This window comes from Acyrthosiphon pisum, chromosome A2, assembly GCF_005508785.2.
Source record: "Acyrthosiphon pisum isolate AL4f chromosome A2, pea_aphid_22Mar2018_4r6ur, whole genome shotgun sequence".
Classification (NCBI taxonomy): Eukaryota; Metazoa; Arthropoda; class Insecta; order Hemiptera; family Aphididae; genus Acyrthosiphon; species Acyrthosiphon pisum.
In genome coordinates, this window is record NC_042495.1 from 21738086 (window position 1) to 21748947 (window position 10862).

At 30.4% G+C, this 10862-nt stretch overlaps 2 protein-coding genes across 2 annotated transcripts in view; both read right to left on the minus strand.

Moving 5' to 3' along the window:
- Positions 1-948, minus strand: part of LOC103309899 (flagellar radial spoke protein 2-like) — a 2329-nt gene extending 1381 nt beyond the window's left edge. Inside the window, exon 1 of the mRNA XM_008186578.1 lies at positions 885-948. Within this exon, the coding sequence (XP_008184800.1) occupies positions 885-948 (64 nt within the window). The remainder of the gene's footprint in view (positions 1-884) is intronic.
- A 511-nt stretch (positions 949-1459) lies between these two features.
- LOC100159271 (autophagy-related protein 9A) lies at positions 1460-8270 on the minus strand. Its single transcript, XM_029490206.1, has 13 exons — positions 8146-8270; positions 7823-8000; positions 7071-7299; positions 6866-6990; positions 6668-6795; positions 3238-3422; positions 2997-3175; positions 2796-2927; positions 2555-2708; positions 2092-2490; positions 1923-2023; positions 1731-1859; positions 1460-1649 (listed from the first exon to the last, which is right to left on the minus strand). Exons 1-13 carry the CDS (start codon positions 8225-8227, stop codon positions 1532-1534), a joined length of 2139 nt encoding a protein of 712 aa, XP_029346066.1. The 5' UTR covers positions 8228-8270; the 3' UTR covers positions 1460-1531.
- Between the last annotated feature and the right edge of the window lie 2592 nt (positions 8271-10862).

Below are 10862 nucleotides of genomic sequence, written 5' to 3' on the forward strand. Positions count from 1 at the left end.
AATATACTTACTGTTTCTGTTGGCATTCCCGCCGCCGCCACGACCACCACGACCTCCACCGCCACCGCCGCCATAATATCTTTCCGAATATATAGGTTTAATGCGTCGCCACCTTCCGGAACCTTGTCAAAAAAATTAAAAACGGCACATGGGTGCTTGTACGCGGTAGCACAAAAAACAGTACCCTGGGTTTGGTCGGTCGCCGATTACTTTACCGCGGAAAGCTCTGTAGCTCCTAGACTCATTTCCATCTTATACCAAATTTTCCTGGCTTTCCGAATATATAGGTTTAATGCGTCGCCACCTTCCGGAACCTTGTCAAAAAAATTAAAAACGGCACATGGGTGCTTGAACGCACGGATCGTCGTACCGCGCGGCAGCACGAAAAACAGTACTACCCTGGGACAAGTGTATATTGGCAAGGTGAATTTCATGGCGCCATCTTGTGGGTAACGGCAAGAAACATGTTAGGCGCCTGGAATATAATAAAATGCAACCGTCCATACAACGTTTCTTATCACTAGTCGTTGGTGTATTAGTGCCCTAGCTTTGGTACCCCAACTTCACACCCGTATTTTACGCACATAGCGTTTATATTGTTATTGATTTTTACCTATTCGTATCGAAATATTGTTATTGGTCGCTCGACACTAGGTCACTGTTGCCACTCGCCTAATACGAACACCACCAAACCCGTCTTATAGGTTCCGTGTACGACCCGGACACAACGCGACAAGGTGAGAATTTTGACAAAATCACGAACATTTGTAAATTATTTTGAGTTAAGCTACGGTTTTTTTGCAGCGTCAAACAGCGGAACAGCACGGCCGCGTCCCGCCATGTCCTACGCGAACGCGACGAGTGCGGACGAATTAAATTCTGACCAGCATGTTCTAAACGTGGAGAAAATCGAGCTGTTTTGTTTTTCGCCAAAGTTGCCGCGTTCATGTTGACGCCGATCTATGTCCGAGCCGGTAGTGATGCTAGACGCCTCGTCCAGACGCTGCAGGGAAAACGTACCTTTAGAATTTCAGGTACACGTCGTGTTTTATACTAACTTATTAAAAAACAACTTATAAAACCTAAAACCTTAAACACCTTGCAAGTGATATTGTTAATATGAGCCCGAGAATAAATAGATGGAGTTAAAATAAAGCCACAATCACATACATACATATCAATATGACACCATTAATAGAGTAATAATTATAAATCATTTGAATATGAGAACTATATTACAATTTTGTTTATCTTTCAATTATAATAATTTGGCAAAATTAGGATTAAAAATTATGAAATAATAATTTTAAAAATAAACATAGTTACAATAGGCTTATTGTAAGAAAAACTATTTAGTGTCACACAATCAAATCCCAGTTTCTTAAACATAATCATACAAATAAAAACAGTTCTTTGAAATATTGAATATAATCTCAAAACTATTGGAAAATAATACTAAAACACCTTAATTAATATCACAGTAGTTTTGAGGCTTTTATTAATATATATTTATCATATATATATATAGCAATCAGATAATCCTTGCACCTGGTTTCAGCAATGGAGTTTGTTCTTGTAAATTGGTGTTGGTTTTAAGAGCAGATTGAGAAATTGAAGCACAAGAGTTATTGCCTCGTTCGTCAAGTTGTCTAGAAGAACACAAAAGATATAAGATATTATATTATTAATTATTAATTATTTATATATTCATTAAATTAATGTATAATTACTTTCTATGAATGTTATGTAAAAGCAACGCGCTTTGATTTACTTCCATTGAATTTAAATATTCATTTGTAGAAGATATTGATGAGCGCATAATAGAACTATAATTGATTCGGTTTGGACGACCAGTCAACCTAAATAATCAAAAAAGTATTATTAAAATAAAATAAATATAAAATTACAAAAATATAACATACCCTTCTTTAAGCAGTAACCTTGTGCTTTGATCAAGCCCAATTAAACAGGAAGGTATTTGTGCAATGTTTAATGTACTATCAATCATATCATGATGTTGAAACTAAAAAATAAATAAACAAGTATTGTGGAACAAATAGTTATGCATATTTTTTTAAATTAAAAACTTACTGGGTTTACTATAGAATTGCTGGTGGATGAATATTTTTGACGAGTCTTAGCAATTATTTCATCTACAAACTTTTTAGCTTCAATATCAACTGGATCCCAAGTAGGATTGCGTACAGAAAAACTGAGGAGAGACATTTCTACTTTTCCATCTTCAGCCTGATCTACTAGAGGTAATTTAGCGGTAGGGGATTCAAGCGATGAAGGGCCAGGGGAACGCCAAGCTGGATTACCATTTTTGCGTAAATTCATCATTGAAAAAGCACATACATCACCAACTCCTGCTACTTCTGCAGTATAATTACGGTAAAAATCTACGATTTCCAAGGATCTGGGACGAAGCCAGAAAAACAGTATAAATGGTGTGACTATTGGTGATATTAATTCGTTGAACAAATAATTCTGAAAACAAAATATATATTATATATTAAATTTGCATTTTTCTTAAAAATGTTACATTTCTTACAGCTTTGAATGGGAAAATTTGGGAAAACTGATTGCTGACTTGTTGTGTATGAGCTTTTCCAACCCAAGAATCTGGTAGGTAATGAACTTCAGTCAATATTGCGGTCATTAATGATTCTTGGCAAACAATTTCCTTATCATCATCAACAAGACTTCTAAAATAATAAAATTCATTATTTATTACAAATTAATTAATCAATTACAATATTAATATTTACATTATGATATATGTTTAAACTAACCGACAAATCAAAAATAATAGTGATAATCCACTCAATATAGTTATCATGTGTTCAATTGATAAAATGCTGTCGTCATAAACAGTCATTGCAAGTATTGATACCATAATAGCACTAGTAAAAAACATTGTATTCCTAAAAATTCAAATTAATTATTACATATTTTAATGTGTTAATAATTAATTATTTGGAATTTAACCATACTTTGCAATTATAACGCTAACAGGTGCTGCAAAACTTTGTAAATATTTAGCTCCAGGCACATACGCTCGACTAAGTCGAGCACTGAGCTCATGGTCCAGTTCATTGAAGTGACGCAAATATATTTTTGAATATAAGGACCACATGCGTATACTGAGTATACTCGGTTCATTTTTTACCATCTAATGAATTCAACAATAAATTTAAACAATTAAGACTAATATTGTTAAACTATACATCTTACTTGAGCATTGTCACACAACTTGTAAATTAATTGCCAAGTAAAAATCACTGGAGATAGCAATATATTAATTAAAGCAACCCAACTAATAGTTTTACGCATTGATTGTGCCAACTCCAAACGCTTTTCAGGTTGTTTATATTCTGGTTTAAGATGCCAATTATTTTCAAATGGTGACCACGGACCCACTGAAATTGTTATTTAATTATTATTATTTATTATTTAACTTGAATATTTATACATTTTAAAAGATATTTTTTTATACAATTTAGAGTACCTTATATTACTTTTTATAGTGTAAAAATAACATCTAGTTCTTTAAAATATACAATTTATAGTATACAGATTTCATGCTAATAAAGAACAATACTAGGGCCCACCCTATCGGTGACATAATTATGAATGGGGATTTGGTATCATATAATTTTATAGAAATAGTACAACAACAAAAAACTTGAATCCTTTATGCGAGCTATACATAATGAAGATGATATTACTAAGTAATAAATACTATTACTATGTAATAAATACTATTGCATAGATAATAAATACTATTTCATAGATAATAATATTACATATTAAATTGCTATACATTATACATAAGGAAGATGATATTACTATAGAATAAACACTATTGCATAGAATATAATAATATATAATATTAAATTGTATGGAGGTAAAGAATAAACCACTGCGCAGTAAAAATTAATTTTATGGCGGAGCAATGACAAACATCAGCAACATCGTACAATGGATTATGTATAACTATATCAATTGTATCTGAATATTTAAAAATTATGAAATTATTTGTTTCCATGTATGTATACATTTATGCATGCACTTATAATATAATACATATCACAATGGTTGTATTGAGAGATGCTTATTTATTTATTTTTTTTAGATTAAATGAGCGTGGGCCGAATTACATACAATAATAATAACAATTGTTTGTTAGAACAGTTTAAAGAAAACAGTGAAACAATATACAATAATTAATACTTATAGCTAAGAATGGATTTACAATAATTCTTAAATCAATTAAAGTTTGGGGAAAAGAAAAGATAAATTTTTAATTCATTAATAGTTTTCATAATTCTGTTATGGGAGGTATTACTTACATAGTTACTAGCAGGGCTTAAAACCGGTAACTGGGTTGTAACGAAAACCGGTAAAAAACCATAAATTTGAGAACCGAAAATTGACAATCTAATAACTAATCTTAGTGTCAGCTTGGTAAATTATTATATTAAATTTTGGTTTTTTACATTTATAAATAAGAAAATTATAACAATAAAATTTTTTATGCAATATATTTTTTTTATTAATTAAGATTATCTTGATCATATGTTTTAACTTTAAAGCAGTTTGAAAAAATAAATATTTAAATTGAGGGAAATCGATCAAATCAAAGCATATTAAGTTTTTGCTTTTGTAATAATAATAGTTATGTTATCAACCCACAAATGGCCTAAATAAACTGTTTTAAAAATATGACTAAAAAATTGAAAAAAAATTAGTTTTAAAAACCGGTTTTTACCGGTAACTGATTACCAAAAATCCTTATAAACAGTTTTTAAATGATTAACGGTTATCATAGTGTTTGAAATATCTTTAAAGAAACGGTTACCAGTTACCAAAATATCAAAATTAAACGATAACCGATTACCGACTTTATTGATAACGGTTTTAAGCCCTGATTACTAGTTAGTTATTTTATTACTAAGATAAAAAGTATTTATAGACCTGGTGTTTCAAGTAGGAGTATGAAAAGAGAAACAAATTAAAAAAACAGAACAATCAATATTAGCATTGAGAAGCTTGTATGAGAAATTTAAATCTAATAGTAAACGACGCTGTTTAAGTGTTTCAAGGGAAAGATACGTTAGAACTGGTGTGTATGAAGAATTCGTTTCTCTAGGTATGAAACATTTAAAAGATAGAAAACGTAAACATTTTTGTTAGATATTCTCAATTTTATAAATATTAACAGATGTGTATGGAGACCAAATATTCACAGATAGAACATACCAAACAACAATATATGGATATTAAAGCTAAAGTGTCATCAAAATCAAACAATTTCGACGAATAAGGCCAAGGATTTTATTTGATCTGTTCACAGTGTCGTTGGTATGACAATCAAATTTCAGTTTAGGATTGAAAAGTATTTCAAGGCCTTTAATAGGTCCCATAGTACGATGTATCGTTACACCATTTAAGTTGTAAATTGTAATCAAAAGTTGAGAGAACTCGAGCTCTTGAAAAAGTCATTATTTGGCTTTTGTTAAAATTTAAAGTGAAATTATTGTTTATGCACCAGTCGTAGAAAGCATCTAAAGCTGATTGAAGTAGATCAACGTCAACCTGATCGTTAACTATACGTACAATTCTTATGTCATCAGCACACATTAATTTGGTGCTGTCTTGGAAAATATATATTTATGAAAATAAGAAATACAATTAGTGCTAAATGAGATACAGTTTTACATTTACAGTTCTTTAGGAAATGCTAGGTACTCGTATCTGGACCAGAACTAGAAGTAGTACTTAAGAGTTAAGCGACTCGACTATATCAATTAAATCAATCGAACAAGAGTGGAGAGGACAAAAAAGAACTTTGGGAGGCTTAAAGTTTACATTCACATAGTTTTACTTTTCATAAACATTAGAAAAATGATTTGCAAAAGCATTAACAAAATCATTTTAAAGGAATAATTTAGGTTGGAGAAACAATTTTCAATATTGGTAACTCTGGAGGTCAGCAGTTCGATCACGCAAAACACGCAGTTGATTGGAAACATTGTTGAGTTCATTATTAAGATTGGTAAACGAAGATTCATGTTTAGAAATCGATAGTTTTATTTTATTAACAGCCAAAAGTATGTTGTTATTAAATTTAGATAAATAATCGGTATCTAAAGCTTCTAAAAATGAATTAAATGATGGAGAATTTTTATTTCTAAATCTAGAACTCTCACAAGTAGTACACAGCCATGAAGCACAGCGCTTTTTAAGATTATTACCATTAAGACCAGAAATATTCGAACAAGTAATTTGAAAAAGTTTAGAAAATGTTGTGCATTGGACGCCGTTGGGACAGGCAATACATTGCAATATTGCACTTTGAACAATCATTAAGATAACGGAGCGGATAAACTGTAAATGACTAGTCCGAACAAGTAAGATTACAACTGAGAAACAAACCTTATGGTACATACATGTATAAAAACATTTTTTTTTGGAAGATAATAGGTAAAATGTACAAAAGTGTCACCGCCCCATAAATATGACCAAATTATGCCACTTCACTTTATATGTTGAATTATAATATGTATTCACTATTTTATGATGTATAACAAAATAGAACATACTTTTGATGTTATCTTTTGTTTAGATTATTAAAATATATTTATTTTATTTTTTTACTTACAGAAAAGCAACAAATTTAAATTGTACTTCATTCCGTGAGAAAAATAGATTACATCACCAAGAAATGGTATGTTGAAATGTGTAGGAAGCACAGATTTATTCACAAGAGCTATTAAGAAGTTTTTTTTTCTAATAAATAATGAAAAAGTAATTAGATACAAAGATACAATATTAGACTATTTATAATATACTAAAGTACCTTAAAATACGTTGATAAATGTCAAGTTCTGTAAGATCCAGTTTATGTACACACATATTATGTTCTTTTTGTGCTTCTATTATTTTGTGTATAATTTCTCGCCAAGTATAGTTTTGTAACTCTTTCTAGAATATAAAGTTTATTTGTAATTTTTAAACATTCTGAAAAATGTAATTTTATTATTTTTTAAAAAATCATTTCTCACATCAGGTATGTGTAGAGCAACGTTATAAAATGCTTTGATATCAGCAAAATGATAAGCAACATTAAACACTTTCATAAGCCGGAAAAAAGCAAACATTAATAGTGGTATCATGTATAGGTATGTCAAAAATGTAAATTTGCTAGTACATTTTGAAGCCGGGAGAAAAACATCAGATAGGCGTACTTTATCAGTACCGTTCATTACTCTGCTCGAATCTGCTGGTTTGTCTCTAAATATTAAATAACAATTTTAAATTAGTTATAAATATAAGTGTATTGAATCTGTATTTTATTAACCAACCTTTTCAATTTAGTTATACATTAATTTAATCAATTAATAAAAATTAAGACAGCAACATCAATTAACATTTTTAGGAGACGAGATATGTAGATCATAATTAATTTTGTACAGCAAACTTTAATTTTACAATAAATAAAAATTTCAGTGCAATGAGTATCAAATAAAGGTGAAACAATTTATGACTCATCATTAGTTAATTATAATGTGATGTTTTGTAGATTATTGTTCACAATAATTGACTACAATAAAACAATTTAAATGTATGGAAATTAGCAGTATTAACATCAAACCTAAAATGTTTGAACTTAAAATATATCTTTTAGACATAATAGAATAGTTAATTTATATTTTGAATAAAAAAGTAGTTTATAAAAATAGACTTAATTCATATTTGCAATATTATTATTTAAATTAATTTCAATGTAGTTACTAAATGTAATACAATATTATACCTGAAAAGTACTGGGTAGTCAATGCAGTAAAACAGAAATAGAGAAAGCACCAATAAGAATATCACTTGCAAGAGTGATAGTATTGATTGAAGAATGAGGCAAATAAAACCATGTCTTTGATGGTAAAGATAGATTCTTGTAAAAAATGTATCCAAGTCCTCAATGTGACTCCATCGGCCTAAAACAATATAATATTATTTAACGTTAATAATACATTTATTTTATATGTGCAAATATTACAAATTCTATTGAATAGTATATAAGTATATAAGTATATAAGTATGTCTCCTTCAAATTAAATGTCAACATATTAGAACACTTACTTCTAGCTATATTGGGAGTGAACTGGAAATGAACTTCTTCTTCTCTTTCAGAACTAAGAACTTGATATCCAGTTACAGGCATTTTAATGTATAAGAACAATAATAATTGTTACACGATGGAACATACAATAAAACCTACCAATTCCAAATCACTGAGGAAACGGATTAACTAAATAAACAAAAATGACAATTACTCTAGAATGCTGCAAAAGAAAAAAACAAAGGACATAATGGTAGGAGGTCAAAGTGTATGGACTTATATTGATTCAAAAACCTTTGTTTTCCAGAACCTTCAATGGGCAGGTACTCTTAAGTAGCCTCTTAAGTGGCTTAAGTGAGATCAGCATTTTCTATTTACATCCAATGATGGATTTAATGCACAATTGATTGAAGAACGAGATCAAATAGGACAACTAAAAAATAAAAAAAATATTTAATATTTACGAAATAATTAAATAACAGAAAGAAAAATTAGCGCATTTAATCATTGATAATATTATCGTCATCATGACTAAATAAACAGGCATGATCACTAGATTATTTCACGCATTTATTCTTCCCTAGACTTGGAAGAAATACTATATATAATGGAGAAAAAAATTATTCCCACCATAATTATATTATATTTATTATAATTATGATTAATGACTAAATACGTTAGTAGTATAATATTATTATAATATTAGTAATACATTTAAACTATTAGTAATATAATAAATAATCAAGTTCCCGTGTCATCGTTAATATTGTTCAAGTATTAAGCTATAAATGTTATTTATTACTTAATTTAAAAATTTGTGATGAATATGAATATTTTGTGAATAAATAGATGCATAATAACATTATATAATATGATGTAGTATGTTTTTCTTACTTATTTATACCTATCCTACTCCATACGGCCATCTACCATCATAAGAAACATTTTATTTAATATTGGTTCATCTCATTGTGTGTAATAAATTTTGTTTCCTGGCTTTTTAAGTAAATTGTTGTTACCAGTTAATTTTGTTTTTATAAATAAAAATGCCAAAACTGCATGGTACCTAGCTGCGTAAATAGTTCTGCCATAGGGTTTGGCAAAGTTGTAAGTTATTACAGAGTTCCAAAGTCACAAACGTATCATGCAAAATGGTTTAATGCATGTGGTGTAATCGAGAATACAGTGAAAGATGGTAAGTCAGTGCATAGTACTGTTTAGTATTTTTATTTAATGAAGGCACAATTAAACAATGCAATAATTTGTGCGATAGCACGAGTTTGTTCAAAACATTTCTCGCCAAATGCGATGAAGGAGAAACCCTTAATAAAAATTAAGGCAGGATATTCTCCTTGTAAGAGCAAAAACTTAGAGCTGAGGCAGCGGCTACAAAATATCCAACCCCACAGAAAGTTAATATTTATTATTTTATTATTCTAAGAATGTTGTATGGAATAAAAAAATGTTAATAGGTATAACATAACAAAATATAGTGGATAGTTTTTACATGGCATGGTAGGTATTAGTGATACACATAGTATTAATTACAAATACAATCTGGACACTTTAAGTACAAATTAAAATATATATTTTACAGATAGCTCTAGAGTTAAATTAAATTCTATATAAAATATTGTAAACTCTCACTAGGAGCACTACTGTTGTTATCGCTTGTGCTTCAGATATCGTTAAACCAGTTGGTGTTGAACGGCTCAGGCGACCTGCCACCTGTGCCGGTCTGAGTTGCACCGTTGTGATAAAGTAGTGAATTGTTATAAAGTGTCGAAATAAAAGTTAATTTTCCTAACGAAAAGTGTTAATATTATTGTTGTTAGATCGATAGTTAACAATATGGAAAGCGTCGGCTGAGGAACCGTACGTCGCAATAACGATAACGCGTGATAGGCCGGGCACAATAAACTGCACGTCGACACTGACGGTCGGACCGTGTGGGTTCGCGACGACGAATATAATAGGCAATTCCGACGAACCGTCAACCTAAAGGAGCGCGGAACACGACGCGATTTTGGAAAGTACCGGTTCGCATTCGTTCGTTTTCGTCATCACAAATAAGAATGCGGACAACGACACCATGATACGAAAAAAACGAACGAGACAGGTGGTTTTTTCGTACGCGCACACGAGAACGGTTGTCGACAACGACAACGGAGACGAACGTCGCGTAGGTATCTAAAACGCGAGATAACGCGTCCGTTACGACTGATACGACCGGCGGCAACGGTTGGTCGCGACAAAACAGCTGTGTCGGCGACGGCACTGTTCAGCGGCGGCCGTGTAAAACGCACGCACGCGCGTATGCGTGTGTACGTGACGTATTTTGTAGTTCTCTACCGAACACGGTTTAAGATAGGAAGGTTGCGTAACGAAACGAGAAAAAGTGTGTTATGAATGTTCTTACCAAATACCTAAGATCATAGAGCGCTCCCGGTGGATTTATATATTAACCAAATGGCAAATAATTATATCATGTTATAAACATAGCCCATAGGTAACAATATTAATATATTTTTTAATATATTTTTAAAAATGAGAGTTATTAGTAATTAGGTATTACAATATTACCATTGTTCTATGATATTACCTAAGATAATCTAAACTCTAAAGCCGTGATTGTTACTGTGTTATTAGTTAATAATTATTAATTATTACTTATTTTTTTTTATTCACTAATAAATTTCATATTAATTATACAAAAAACAAAATGTTCTTAAAAGAA

Excerpts from the sequence above, each read along its gene's own strand:
- LOC100159271 (XM_029490206.1), bottom strand. The coding sequence starts at position 8,227 with ATGCCTGTAACTGGATATCAAGTTCTTAGTTCTGAAAGAGAAGAAGAA. Across the intron at positions 8,001-8,145 it reads CACTCCCAATATAGCTAGAA|GCCGATGGAGTCACATTGAG; the intron begins GTAAGTGTTCTA and ends ATATTGTTTTAG. Across the intron at positions 3,176-3,237 it reads AGTTGTGTGACAATGCTCAA|ATGGTAAAAAATGAACCGAG; the intron begins GTAAGATGTATA and ends TGAATTCATTAG.